Genomic DNA, 15,275 nt, shown 5'->3' with positions numbered 1-15,275 from the left:
TGAAATCGTGCCATGTATCTTTTCTGGCCACAACGCTATGAGACTAGATATCAATTACAGGAAAAAAACTAAAAAATACAAACACATGCAGGCTAAACAATACACTACTGCATAACCAAGATATCACTGAGGAAATCAAAAAATACCTAGAAACAAATGACAATGAAAACACGACAACCCAAAACCTATGGGATGCAGCAAAAGCAGTTCTAAGAGGGACGTTTATAGCAATACAATCCTACCTTAAGAAACAAGAAACACCTCAGATAAACAACCTAATCTTACACCTAAAGCAATTAGAGAAAGAAGAACAACAACAAAAAAAAACACTCCAAAGTTAGCAGAAGGAAAGAAATCATAAAGATCAGATCAGAAATAAATGAAAAAGAAATGAAGGAAACCATAGCAAAGATCACTAAAACTAAAAGCTGGTTCTTTGAGAAGATAAACAAAATTGATAAACCATTAGCCAGACTCATCAAGAAAAAAATGGAGAAGACTAAAATCAATAGAATTAGAAATGAAAAAGGAGAAGTAACAACTGACACTGCAGAAATAGAAGGATCATGAGAGATTACTACAAGCAACTATATGCCAATAAAATGGATAACCTGGAAGAAATGGACAAATTCTTAGAAAAGTGCAGCCTTCCGAGACTGAACTAGAAAGAAATAGAAAATATAAACAGACCAGTCACAAGCACTGAAATTGAAACTGTGATTAAAAACTTCCAACAAACAAAAGCCCAGGACCAGAGGGCTTCACAGGCGAATTCTATCAAACATTTAGAGAAGAGCTAACACCTATCCTTCTCAAACTCTTCCAAAATGTAGCAGAGGGAGAAACACTCCCAAACTCATTCTACGAGGCCACCATCACCCTGATACCAAAACCAGGCAAAGATGTCACAAGGAAAGAAAACTACAGACCAATATCACTGATGAACATAGTTGCAAAAATCCTCAACAAAATACTAGCAAAGAGAATGCAACAGCACATTAAAAGGATCATACACCATGATCAAGTGGGGTTTATCCCAGGAATGCAAGGATTCTTCAGTATATGCAAATCAAACAATGTGATACACCATATTAACAAATTGAAGAAAAAAAACGTATGATCATCTCAATAGATGCAGAAAAAGCTTTTGACAAAATTCAACACCCATTTATGATTAAAAACTCTCCAGAAAGTAGGCATAGAGGGAACTTACCTCAACATAATAAAGGCCATACATGACAAACCCACAGCCAACATTGTCCTCAATGGTGAAAAACTGAAACCATTTCCACTAAGATCAGGAGCAAGACAAGGTTGCCTGCTCTCACCACTGTTATTCAACATTGTTTTGGAAGTTTTAGCCACAGCAAGCAGAGAAGAAAAAGAAATAAAAGGAATCCAAATAGGAAAAGAAGAAGAAAAGCTGTCACTGTTTGCAGATGACATGATACTGTACATAGAGAATCCTAAAGATGCTACCAGGAAACTACTAGAGCTAATCAGTGAATTTGGTAAAGTAGCAGGATACAAAATTAATGTACAGAAATCTCTTGCATTCCTATACACTAATGATGAAAAATCTGAAAGAGAAATTAAGGAAACACTCCCATTTACCACTGCAACACAAAGAATAAAATACCTAGGAATAAATCTACCTAAGGAGATCAAAGACCTGTGTGCAGAAAGCTATAAAACAGTGATGAAAGAAATTAAACATAATATAAACGGATGGAGAGATATACCATGTTCTTGGATTGGAAGAATCAAAATTGTGAAAATGACTATACTACCCAAAGCAATCTACACATTCAATGTAATCCCTATCAAACTACCACTGGCATTTTTCACAGAACTAGAACAAAAGATTTCCACAGTTTGTATGGAAAAACAAAAGATCCTGAATAGCCAAAGCAATCTTGAGAAAGAAAAACGGAGCTGGAGGAATCAGACTCCCTGACTTCAGACTCTACTACAAAGCTACAGTAATCAAGAAAGTATGGTACTGGCACAAAAACAGAAATATAGATCAATGGAACAGGATAGAAAGCCCAGAGATAAACCCACACACATATGGTCACCTTATTTTTGACAAAGGAGGCAAGAATATACAGTGGAGAAAAGACAGTCTCCTCAATAATTGGTGCTGGGAAGCCTGGACAGCTTCATGTAAAAGAATGAAATTAGAACACTCCCTAACACCAAACACAAAAATAAACTCAAAATGGATGAAAGGCCTAAATGTAAGGCCAGACACTATCAAACTCTTAGAGGAAGACATAGGCAGAACACTCTATGACATAAATTGCAGCAAGATCCTTTTTGACCGAGCTCCTAGAGAAATGGAAATGAAAACAAAAAAAAAAAAACAAATGACCTAATGAAACTTAAAAGCTTCTGCACAGCAAAGGAAGTCATAAAAAAGACGAAAAGACAACCCTCAGAATGGGAGAAAATATTTGCAAATGAAGCAACTGACAAAGGAGTAATCTCCAAAATTTACAAGCAGCTCAGGCAGCTCAATATCAAAAAAAGAAACAACCCAATCCAAAAATGGGCAGAAGACCTATATAGACATTTCTCCAAAGAAGATATACAGATTGCCAACCAGCACAGGAAAGAATCTCAACATCATTATTAGAGAAATGCAAATCAAAACTACAATGAGATATCACCTCACACCAGTCAGAATGGCCATCCTCAAAAAATCTACGAACAATGCTGGAGAGGGTGTGGAGAAAAGGGAACCCTCTTGCACTGTTGGTGGGAATGTAAATTGATACAGCCATTATGGAGAGCAGTATGGAGGTTCCTTAAAAAGCTAAAAATAGAACTACCATACAACTCAGCAATCCCACTACTGGGCATATACCCTGAGAAAACCATAATCCAAAGAGTTATGTACCACAATGTTCACTGCAACTCTATTTACAATAGCCAGGACATAGAAGCAGCCTAAGTGTCCATTGACAGATGAATGGATAAAGATGATGTGGACATATATACAATGGAATATTACTCAGCCATAAAAAGAAACGAAATTGAGTTATTTGTAGTGAGGTGGATGGACCTAGAGTCTGTCATACAGAGTGAAGTAAGTCAGAAAGAGAAAAACAAATACCGCGTGCTAACGCATATATATGGAATCTAAAAAAAAAAAAAAAAAAAAATGGTCCTGAAGAACCTACGGGGTGGACGGGAATAAAGATGCAGACCTACTAGAGAATGGACTTGAGGACATGGGGAGGGGGAAGGGTAAGCTGGGACAAAGTGAGACAGTGGCATGGATATATATACACTACCAAATGTGAAACGGATAGCTAGTGGGAAGCAACCGCATAGCACAGGGAGATCAGCTTGGTGCTTAGTGACCACCTAGAGGGGTGGAATAGGGAGGGTGGGAGGGAGGGAGACGCAAGAGGGAAGAGATATGGGGATATATGTATATGTATAGCTGATTCACTTTGTTATAAAGCAGAAACTAACACACCATTGTAAAGCAATTATACTCCAATAAAGATATTTTAAAAATTTTCTTTTTTTGAAAGAATTTTAGAATTTTCACATCTGGCCATTCATAAATCAGACAACAATGCAACCCTTTTAAACCAAATGATTGAAATAAAAACGACCATCCCTTGCATCCTTCCCCTGACTCTTTTGTTTTCTTTTCAATTGCCATTATAGTTAATGCGTTAACATGGAACTCCTCTTTCTCAGAAAATGATTGTTTCAATTGAGTGGTGGCGGATAAGTTTCAAGTGTTCCCTTTCTTAGAGGTAATATCGATTAACTACGATCCCACTGAAAGGGATGATGAGAGTAGGAAGAATAAAAGTGGATAAAGAAACGTTTCATTGGCTTGGTTTCCCAAGGTTTCCTGATGCAGGGTTGGTAGCAAGGTGAGCCCCTTGCTGTCTTATTATTTAATAAGCACACCTCAAGGAATCATCTGAAAATTTATCTGAAATATAAAGTTGGAAGGAAATGGAATCATTACACCAATTATGAGGGTATTGGGAGACTTGTGCTAGACTGATGATTTTTGGTGCCTTCCTTACAGCAAAACTGTTTGGAAAACATTTTTGTTCCCAGGTCACATAATATTATGATTTAAAGAGACACTTTAATTTCATCATTAAATAAAAGTGTGTTAGTTCTAGAAGAAAAGCTCGCCCATCATCTAAAGTAATCTTGTTATATTGGGTAAAATAAGCCTTAGTTTATCCAAGGGACTCAGTGATTGAGTTCAAACTAGAATTAGGTTATGTTCTCCAGATATAATTTTTCCTTTTGGGTTTACGTTTCACTGAATGTTTATTGTCCCTTGTTCTTGTTGCAGTGGGACTACAACTTCCTGGTTGTCTGGGTTTGGGTTCCCCAGAAACAGGCACTGAGAGAAGGATTTGATTATAAGTAGTTTATCTTGGAGATGATCCCAAGAAACGCCAGCAGGGAAGTGAGAATTGTGAGCGAGAGGAGGCTAGAAAGCTGACAGTGTGCATTATCAAGCCAGCGATGACTGGGGGTGACTGGAGCCTCATTCCATTGGGGAAACTCTGGAGCACTGTAAATAGACAAAAGAAAAGGACCAGATTAAGATTATCCTGCCAGAGAGGGCGAGGAGCCTGGAATTTTATGTGCTAAGTTGCGTGAGCCTTTGAGGGCTGCTTCTCTGGGGGTATTAATTTTCTGATAGTTCTGGACTGACAGGCAATGGACAAAACGGGTTCTGAAGGCCAGAGGAAACCCTTAGCAAAGAAATGCAAGAGTTGGCAGTTGGCTGTAGGGCAGGTGTGACTGAAGTGGTAATGACCAGGGGTTACAGGGTTGGGGTACCAGCAACTTCCCCTACACCAATGAAAGTGAGCGACACCAATACAACAGCCAAAGTGATCTGAATAAAAATGGGACTAATATCGCTAATTAGACACGTTTTCCTGCCCCCATAGGAGAAGCCACATACACTGTAACTGTATTTTGCCTAGAGAGTTTTGAAGGTAGGATTTTTGGTCTTCAGAGCAAGGAGAATTTTAGTAACAAGAGGTGTGTTTCATGTGTCTGAACAGCTTGCTGCAGGGCACAGCAGAATCTTGGTAATTGGATTTTATCAAAAATGGTCTACAAGTCTGTAAATATAAAGGTAACTTCAAAAGTGACTTTCAGTGTGTTACACATTGCATCTATCTGTGCTGAAATTAACTTAATATTTTATGTTGGGCAACAATGAATATCCCCAAGGGCAGCCAATGTGATTATACAGCAAATTGGAAAGAACATTCACATAAACTCACTAATATCCTGATACAACTCTGCTCCAAATGTGTACTTGGTAAACATATGGTTGAATAAGTCCCATAACTCAGAAGAGTTTCAAAGAGAGATCACTGCTTCTTCTGGGAACATTTGTCTCTGGCTCATTTAAAAGACTGTACATTCCACAGTGGAAAGGATGTTTTTGTCTTTCCCGTCACTGTATTGGTAGTATCTATACAGAAGTAGCCAGAGCAAAAGAGGTGCCCAATACATATTTGTTAGATGAATGAATGAAGAATGGAATATGTGCAGTGCTCAGTGTCTCTCCTCTTTCCTAAGGTCTGTATCACTTCTCAGTACCAGAAGATGTGGTTCTTGGCACTGCCATAGGGAGGGTGAAGGCCAATGATCAGGATATTGGTGAAAATGCACAGTCGTCATATGACATCATTGACGGAGATGGAACAGCACTCTTTGAAATCACTTCTGATGCCCAGGCCCAGGATGGCATTATAAGACTGAGAAAGGTAAGCTCAGGAAGGTTTTGTTCATCTTCAGAATACCTCTTTGAAACTTGAATGTTGAAGGTGGTAGGGGTTGGGTGGGCTTCCTGACATAATCTTAGAACTGGAGGAGGTTTGCCTTCTTGAGCTGTGCAAAAGTGAGTGCCTTTTGCACATAGTCCTACTTTATATTTCAGCTAAACCTCGGTAAACTGTGACCATGGTGGTGCTAGCCTCCCATCTCACCCATCATTTCTTTCCTCTCTGTGTATCAGTGTTTTTCCATGAGCTGCAGGAACTTGCTCAGTTCTTGTCCGGAGCATCCACCTATGTAGGAAAGCCAACGCTCTGAAGGCAACCTTCAAGCAATGAGGGACAAAGATTGGTGGACAGTTCCTATTCACTGAAGAAATTATTGTAAGGCATATTGTTTATGATTCCTTAGAGGATTTTCAGTGGGAATAATCCTCATAAGCCCATAGAGGTGGCAAGTTCAATGGCTTTTCATCCTTTTCTATAGAACTCTCCCCATTTCTAATCTCCCGCTTCCTAGAATATCTCTGCAAAATGCATTCAAGTTTCCTGTGTCTTCACTGCAGGCTCTGCTTTTAGGGAAACTCAAAGACAGACAAAGTAGTCCGCTTCAGTTATTCTGGCTAGTTCTGGCACCAGAAGGACAGGGCCCACCCTGCTATCATTAGATACTCCTAACTGTGATCAAATGTCCAAGCATTGTGGTCAATGAAGCTCATCTTTGCTTTTCTCCTGGGTGTGGGGCTACGATTGGAGAAAGAAACATCTCCATAAATAGTACAAAGAATATATGGCTTTTTTTAAATTGGAGTATAACTGCTTTACAATGTTGTGTTAGTTTCTGCCACAAAGTGAAGTGAATCAGCCATATGCATACACCTATCCCCTCCCTCTTGGACCTCCCTCCCCGCCTCCATCCCACCCAACTAGGCCATCACATAGCACCAAGCTCAGCTCCCCATGCTATACAGCAGGTTCCCACTAGCTATCTATTTTACACATGGTAGTGTATTTGTCAAACCTAATCTCCCAATTCATCCTCCCCTTCCCTTTCCCTCCATGTCCACACATCCGTTCTCTATGTCTGCCTTTCTATTCCTGCCCTGCAAATAGGTTCGTCTGTACCATTTTTCTAGATTCCACATATATGAGTTAATATACGATATTTGTTTTTCTCTTTCTGACTTACTTCACTCTGTATGACAGACTCTAGGTCCATCCACATCTCTACGAATGACCCAATTTCATTTCTTTTTGTGGCTGAATAATATTCCATTACATATATGTACCACATCTTCTTTATCCATTCAGATGTCGATGGACACTTAGGTTGTTTCCATGACCTGGCTATTGTAAATAGTGCTGCAATGAACATTGGGGTACATGTCTCTTTTGGACACATGTCCAAAATATGGTATATGCCCAGTAGTGGGATTCCTGGGTCATATAGTAGTTCTATTTTCAGTTTTTTAAGGAACCTCCATACTGTTCTCCTCAGTGGCTGTATCAATTTACATTCCCACCCATAGTGCAAGAGGCTTCCCTTTTCTCTGCACCCTCTCCATCATTTGTTGTTTGTAGATTTTCTGATGATGGCCATTCTGACTCGTGTGAGGTGATACCTCATTTTAGTTTTGATCTGCATTTCTCTGATAATTAGTGATGTTGAGCATCTTTTCATGTGCCTCTTGGCCATCTATATGTCTTCTTTGGAGAAATGTCTGTTTAGGGCTTCTGCCCATTTTTAAATTGGGTTGTTTGTTTTTTTAATATTGAGCTGCATGAGCTGTTTATATATTTGGGAGATTAATCCTTTGTCTGTTGATTCGTTTGCAAATATTTTCTCCCATTCTGAGTGTTGTCTTTTTGTCTTTGTTTATGGTTTCCTTTGCTGTGCAAAAGCTTTTAAGTTTCATTAGGTCCCATTTGTTTATTTTTGTTTTTATTTCCATTACTCTAGGATGTGGGTCAAAAGAGATCTTGCTGTGATTTATGTCAAAGAGTGTTCTTCCTATGTTTTCCTCTAAAAGTTTTATAGTGTCTGGCCTTACATTTAGGTCTTTAATCCATTTTGAGTTGATTTTTTTGTATGGTGTTAGGGAGTGTTCTAATTTCATTCTTTTACATGTAGCTGTCCAGTTTTCCCAGCACCACTTATTGAAGAGGCTGTCTTTTCTCCATTGTATATTCTTGCCTCCTTTATCAAAGATAAGGTGACCGTATGTGCATAGGTTTACCTCTGGGCTTTCTATCCTGTTCCATTGGTCTATACTTCTGTTTTTGTGCCAATACCATACTGTCTTGATTACTGTAGCTTTGTAGTATAGTCTGAAGTTGGGAGTCTGATTCCTCCAGCTCCTTTTTTTTAACCTCAAGATTGCTTTGGCTATTCAGGGTCTTTTGTGTTTCCATACAAATTGTATAATTTTTTGCTCTAATTCTGTGAAAAGTGTCTGGTAATTTGATGGGGATTGCATTGAACCTGTAGATTGCTTTGGGTAGTATAGTCATTTTCACAATATTGATTCTTCCAATCCAAGAGCATGGTATGTCTCTCCATATTGCAATCTGTGACTGCTTTTGCTCATGATCCTTTGTGTGCATGTGGTAAATGTGAAAAATTCTGTACATTTTCCATATTTATTTCTCATCGTGACAACTACATTCATTAAAAAACGTGTAGAACACAGTTCAGTATTTTACAGACATGGGCATTTGCAAAGAAAAATACCCTTTTATCTTCATCATGAGTATTTTGTTCAACATTGTTCTTTATATGCTTGCCATGAAGTAGTACAAGTTAATTTTAAAACGGATTTGCTGATTCATGAATTAGAAGATAGATAATAGGTCACAGTGTCAGGAGCCAATAATTTTGCCCTCTGTCTTGATCAGCATTACAATGACATGACTCCAAGCTTACTATCTGACTCTCTCTGTCATGTTTCACAGGGATCTGCTTCCAATGGTCATGCTCTTAAAATCCCCTTTTGGGGAGGTATTGAAAGTGAGAACCTGGAATTTTCTGGATATAGTTTTATATACAAAATCAATTTTAAAAATCAACTTTGAAAAGAAAATGGCTGCATCTATTTTAACTCTGCTGAGTAACACTCACTTTAAACCTGGATGGAGCTCAGTATCAAGAGTTGCAAAGTATTTAAAAACTCATGTGTGAAATAGAGTACAGTATAATTATACTTGAGTCAATTACTGACTAACCCAGAGACACATTTTCCTTGGCTAATGATTCCTAATGTCGTTTTTGTTGTTACTATTAACTGCTATTCTTTGTTACCATAAGGTGCTTTTATAAACTGAAGCAATTAGCTGTTTGCTGTATTTTTACTCACCATTATTTATAAACTTGGAAGCATATACTACACATCTTGACACCAAAAAAACTATGTATTTTACTCTAGAGAACAATCTGTAGGGAGTCATTTTCCCGCAATTCATGGGTCCTCTTTTTTGTTTGACAAAATCCCAAGGACACCAGGATGTGTTCGGGTAGATTGTCATTATGTTGGGCTAAGAATTAAGCAGAATATAATCTCTTATGTTTAACAGCGTTTGTAAAGAATTTGAGATTACAAAATTGTTACAGTAGGGGTGATTAGCAAATTGTGAAAATGTTGATGTTGAATTGCCTATTCATGTACACACGGGTACATGTGTTTAGTAATTTCAGAATAGACAGGGGATTGAGTATCTGCCTTGTTTATTAGAAAATATATCAAAAAAAATCTAAGTCCAATTAGAATGAAATTCAAATATAAGAATCAACATAAAGTTTTGAAATAAGAATATATATTTAAGCTTGTATAGGAGTTCTGAAAGAGTTCACTAATGCCAGCTTGTGTTCCAGCTTATTTTTTTTTAATTTGCACCACAGACGTAAAGTTCAATTTCTTATAAGAATTGCCATGCAAACCTAAATTGTCTCTTTGAACCTTGACAGAAATACATCCTTGACATCTTAAGTATTATGTGTTGCCAAGAGAATTGGACTGTGAGGGTTCTGATGCAGATGGCCTTCTGGTTGTTTAAAGGGACCAGGTTCTTTTACCTGCCTCTATTTACGTAGGTCATTAAGTTAAGTCTCTGGGGCTGTTAAGGAAAGAGGTATTAATAGGTCAGAAATATTTTCAGTAATGGTGCAATGAGGTAATTTCAAATTGCTTTTAACCGGTTGGTGGAAGTCACCACCAGACCTAGTTACCTACCTGTCTGTCTATCTATATATCTATCTACCCTAAATATAAACACAGGTAGATATGTGTCTGTATACATATTTCTTTATATGCCCACCTGCTTCACAGCACAGAACTCATATAATAGAGACCTTCTAAGAATGCCCTAAAAAATAATAAGCCTCATTTTAGCCACATGATCAGTAAAGCAGTGATGCTCTGGAAGTGAAATAAGAAAACACTCTTTGTTGGGATTAGTGCTAAATTGTGCTTTATAATGTCTCCATGGACTAAACAATGATTATCTCTAGTTCTTTACATTTCACACACTGTTGCAGAAATGATAAAATATTCTTCCCAGATAGAGATTATGTTCGATGCTGCCTTATCTCTGACCAGCAGAGGCCCGATTAACTGGCTGATTGGTATGCAGATCATGCCTTCACTAGTAAAATTTTATTATGACTCTGAAGTGAAATTTTGATGGCACAATTCATGACTGTGAATATTTTGTGAATTCCAAGTGAAATGAGCAAAACAAAACAAAACAGTAGGAGATTAGATTCACTGAGCTTGTATAATAAACAGATATCAATAAATGCCTGTAAAATTTACAGGTTGAATCTGGGGGAATGGAGAGTGATCCCATTAAGGCTCACAAATGGGCTTAAATGCACATAACGATCATCCGTCAGCATTATACTCATTTGTTCTCGCTGCTGTGGTCATTAGTGAGAAACATTCATCTTTGTCATTTCTTAACAGCCTCTGGATTTTGAGACCAAAAAATCCTATACGCTGAAGGTAGAGGCAGCCAATGTCCACACTGACCCGCGTTTCAGCAGCAGGGGGCCCTTTAAAGACACGGCGACAGTCAAAATTGTTGTCGAAGATGCAGATGAGCCTCCAGTCTTCTCTTCACCGACTTACCTCCTCGAAGTTCATGAAAATGCTGCTCTCAACTCCGTGATTGGGCAAGTGACTGCTCGTGACCCCGACATCACGTCCAGTCCTATAAGGTATTTCTCTTTTGAAAGTAAAACTGGCTATAGCGCATGACAAGCAAATCAGTACAAAATGTAATTACGTATGCAGTCTGTGTGGCTGCCTTTGAGACTATGTTCACATGACCGAGGAATTTTGGTCAACATATACTGCGCTTGTGTGTGTGTGTTGCACACACCTGCGAAGAGCTGCATACAATGCCCAGAGCCAGGAATATCAAGATGAAGAAAGCTATTAAGCTTTCAGAGAGCTCAATGAAAAAGCCAAATCGAATATATTTTGCAGTGCATTTGGGTGGATCTTTTATATGATATTGTTTTTGCTTGTTTGTGCTTTTTTTTTTTCTAGCATTAGAAAAGTATTGCTGTTTTTTTTTTTTCTTTCTTTCTCCTTTGACAGAAAGAGAGTTACAGTGAATTATGTATAAGAATTTAGAGGCATGAGATCACTGTCTCAACACATTAAGAGGCCCCCTCTCTTATTTCTGTGTTCGGTGTTTGGCTTTGAAATTATCTTTTTATCACTTTACAGGCATTTCTGATAGGTCAGCATGTTTGGATCGGTGCCTTTTAGACAAAACCTTTCTCTGCCATTTCAAAAATATCTTTTGTTTATACTTTCCCTGCTCAACATTTTTCCCAGGATGAGAAATATAATCCTTTATTAAAGATTTTCTTCCTTTTTTTTTTTTTTAGAAATAAGGCTCAGTTCTGGGTTTTTCTTGTTGTTGAACTGTGTACATCTTTTCTCTTTTGCCAGTCACCCAAATGACAGATGCTCAAGCTAAATAGCTTTCTTCCAAAAGAACACTGAAAATCTATAACTTGTCCACTGGTCTCCAAGGGTGAAGTGTTAGTTAATGATGTGTTTGAGTGTGGATTTCAAATATTGCTTTAGAAATGTTTGTTGAAAAAGAGAGAGAAAACTAGACAGAAGAATACAGTTTTAAAGAATTGTCCGGTTAATTTATGAGTTAGATGTCAGCTTATATCCAAGTCGTTCAATTTCTAAGTTACAGGGACCTACGGCAGATATCTTTCTAATTACTTTATTCAGGGAAACTCGAGACAAGTGAGCTTTCTGAAAGCTTTACTTATTCACTTCTTTTTTATGTATTAAACTCCCAATACTCCCAAGGGTGCTGAAACTATGAGGCTGGAGGTGAAACCCAGCAGAATAATCAGTGCCCCAAATAATTTGAGTTTGGGCAAAAAAAGAATTATTTTCAGGTCCGGAAAAGTTGTTTTTAACACAAGTCATTTCTAAATTCAGGATAATAGAGTGTATCTCATAAGGATATAAAAAAAAAAATCCTTTCTTCAAAAGAGCTCAACCTCTAAGAAGGGGATTTGAGGAACCGTCAGTGGCCCATTCTCTGTTCTAAAGGAACTCAACAAGTTGTGGACACACAGAATGGCCTCTATTTGGCTAAGAAAATCATATCTATCAAAGGGACAAGTATTGAATACAAGGGCAGGAAGTATCCAGAAAAATAAATTTACATGGGCATCCATTTTTTGACTAAATAGTGAAGTTGTGAAATGGCTTTATACTGAAATTCTAATATAAATAGAGACAGTAGTACTTGTTGAATGAATGAATCTGCCCCGTTTTCCACTGTTACGCCAAAGAACACAGAACAGAGCAATTGCCACTTTCTTCACATCTTCAAGCATAAGAGAGAATATGAAGAAAGTAAACAAGATTGGTCTAACCGAGAGACCAGCCATGGGGTCAGTTTAGCATTTGATTTGTCAAGATTTCTACTCTTGTCAGCAAAGAACCCATAGGGGGCCAGGAGCATGCCAAGCTGAGGACCCTCAGGGCAAATAGGGGTTCAGATATCAGGGCAATCCCATGTACACCCCAAACATGGAATCTATAGTACCAGCAGGAACAGACTTCCTGTGCAGAAACATGTTCTTCATCAGCTGGAGATGAAGTTTGAGTAACTTTTGATACCAAAGTGAAAGTGATACTAACCTCAAATTGGTTAGAAGTGGGTAAACATCCAGGTTCATAGCTCCCCACATGTTTTTGCCCATTTTATAATCTATCCATTGACTGATGTAAAAATGGAGATATGCTGATAATCATTCCAGCTCACAGGGAATCAAGTGATGATTATCATTGTAGTTGATTGTTATTGCTATTGTTATTTTTTATAATTGTCAGTGGCATAAAAGGCAGGTGAAGAAGAAGCTTGAGGCTGCTTAGCAACAACTGCCCAACCTGGAAGCATTTTGTTTCCAGGCAAACTAAAGGGTGTCTGGAGCTGTGTTACCAGGAAGAGATGGACAGATAAAGTACCATTTGATGACACAGGCATACTCTAGCTCTGATAGATGTCAGGCAAGTGCTAGTTCCTTGGCATATATGGTTTCACCCGAAGAAGGGGCGATTACTGTTTCAAATCATTTACAACAGGGTTTTGATGCATTATTCAGAAAGTGAGCCCCACACCAATTCTGACTGGAGGTGGACTGGCACCATAGGAATGAATCTAGAGTGTAAGAATCACCAACTGCATTTTTCAGTATCTGTTCTGCATTTTTGCAGTTGTCCCTCCCCTAATCCCTGTCCCCCCAACTGGGTTATGGAGAGCAGCTTTCCTCTGTCGATGCACAATTGGTTAATTTGTGTAGAAAATTAAATTTCCTGACTAGCCAGAGCAGTGCATAGTTCCTTATAAGTCTAGCAGACAGATTTAGAGCCATTTAACCTTTTTAAACAGAACTAGAGGACACAGATATTCAGGGAATTATCAAGTAACAAATAACAAAGCATGGTTTTCTCTTTAGGGCTGTTGTATTTTATATGCTAACAAGAATGTACGCATCTTTTAGGGGAATGTTTACTTTGCCATCCAGCAAGAAACAGGCATTTATTGTGGCATCTGCCATGTTAAAACATGCAGTCATTAATTGGTTGGTCAACTTCCTCTAAGACTCAGCTTCTTTTGAGAGCACATTGTCAAGCTGAAAATATCATGTATTTTAAAATTCTTATAACTAAACCTATTTCTATGTCTATAAACATATCTGTATCTATATCTATGTCTGTATAAGCCCATCAGGGCAAACAGACAGTGATACAGAGGCAAAATTCATGGTCTTACCGTCTCCCTTCCAGGAACATTAATTAAGCATGTGCTGCTTTCTTCAATACCGTATGCTTCTCAGTAATACAGAATACGATTGTGTAAATTATTTAAAAGATGCCATATCTTGAAACTACAGCAGGCTACATTTCAAATCCTGTCACTCCTACTTCCCAGTCAGACAGCTGGTCTCTTGGAATTCTCTGAGACTCAGCTTCCTCATCTGTATTTTGGGATAATATCATCTTTGGAGCTATTAACACTACCAACTAATAAAGCCACCATAAATTTCATATCTTAAATGCAAATTAAAAACCTAGTACTCATTTCACCTTGCAGTAAACCTTTCTCTGCTCCAAATAAATAAATAAAAATAAATAATAAAATAAAAATAAAATCCTAGTACTCATTTTAGCAGAAATTCTTCTACTCAAGGTTGCTGACTGTGCAGAATTACCTGTTATTTTTTATTTAACAGTTACATGCTAAATAGTCTAATTAGCATCATTTAGTCTAATTTGCCCTTGCTACTGTGATGAATATTGTTACTAGTGAGTGCTTACTATGTGGCAGGGATTTGCTTAATGTATTCAGTTCATTTCCTAACACCTTTATGAGATAATACGTATACTCATTTAACAGATGAGGAAACCGAGGACGAAAAGACTAACTTGCCCGTTGTCATACAAATAGTTGAGAATGGAACTGTGGTTCCTACATTTTTTTTTTTTTCTGGCAGTGCAATACCTGCTTTCTGTTCCTTTGTCACACTCCCTTTCTTTCCCTATGATCTCTGTGACTCAGACTGTGTCTCTACGTATTGTGATGGCATAGCAGGACCAATTTTTTCCCTCAAAATCTTCTTTTATGTGTTTGTTTATTTTTAATTTTATAATTTTCAGGTATACAGCATTATAGTTCAACATCTGCATACACTACAGAGAGAGCACCACCACAAGTCTAGTCACCGTCCATCACCATACAGCAGATCCCCTTCATCCATTTCACCACCTCAACCCTGTTCCCTTCTTGGTAGCTACTAATCTATTCTCTGTATTTATGAATTTGTTTTTATTTTATTTTGTTTGTTCATTAGTTTGTCTCAGATGACACATATGAGTAAAATCATACAGTATTTGTCTTTCTCTGTCTGACTTATTTCACTAAGCATAATACCTTCAAGGTCTA

At 37.9% G+C, this 15,275-nt stretch overlaps 1 protein-coding gene across 1 annotated transcript in view; it reads left to right on the top strand.

Moving 5' to 3' along the window:
• Nucleotides 1-15,275, top strand: part of CDH8 (cadherin 8) — a 367,669-nt gene that overhangs the window by 215,910 nt on the left and 136,484 nt on the right. The window contains exons 6-7 of the mRNA XM_059905876.1: nucleotides 5,593-5,780; nucleotides 10,748-11,001. Coding sequence (XP_059761859.1) covers nucleotides 5,593-5,780; nucleotides 10,748-11,001 — 442 coding nt within the window. The remainder of the gene's footprint in view (nucleotides 1-5,592; nucleotides 5,781-10,747; nucleotides 11,002-15,275) is intronic.

This window comes from Balaenoptera ricei, chromosome 19, assembly GCF_028023285.1.
Source record: "Balaenoptera ricei isolate mBalRic1 chromosome 19, mBalRic1.hap2, whole genome shotgun sequence".
Classification (NCBI taxonomy): domain Eukaryota; kingdom Metazoa; phylum Chordata; class Mammalia; order Artiodactyla; family Balaenopteridae; genus Balaenoptera; species Balaenoptera ricei.
Note: the sequence above shows the minus strand (reverse complement) of the source record. Positions and strands in the feature narration are given on the sequence as shown.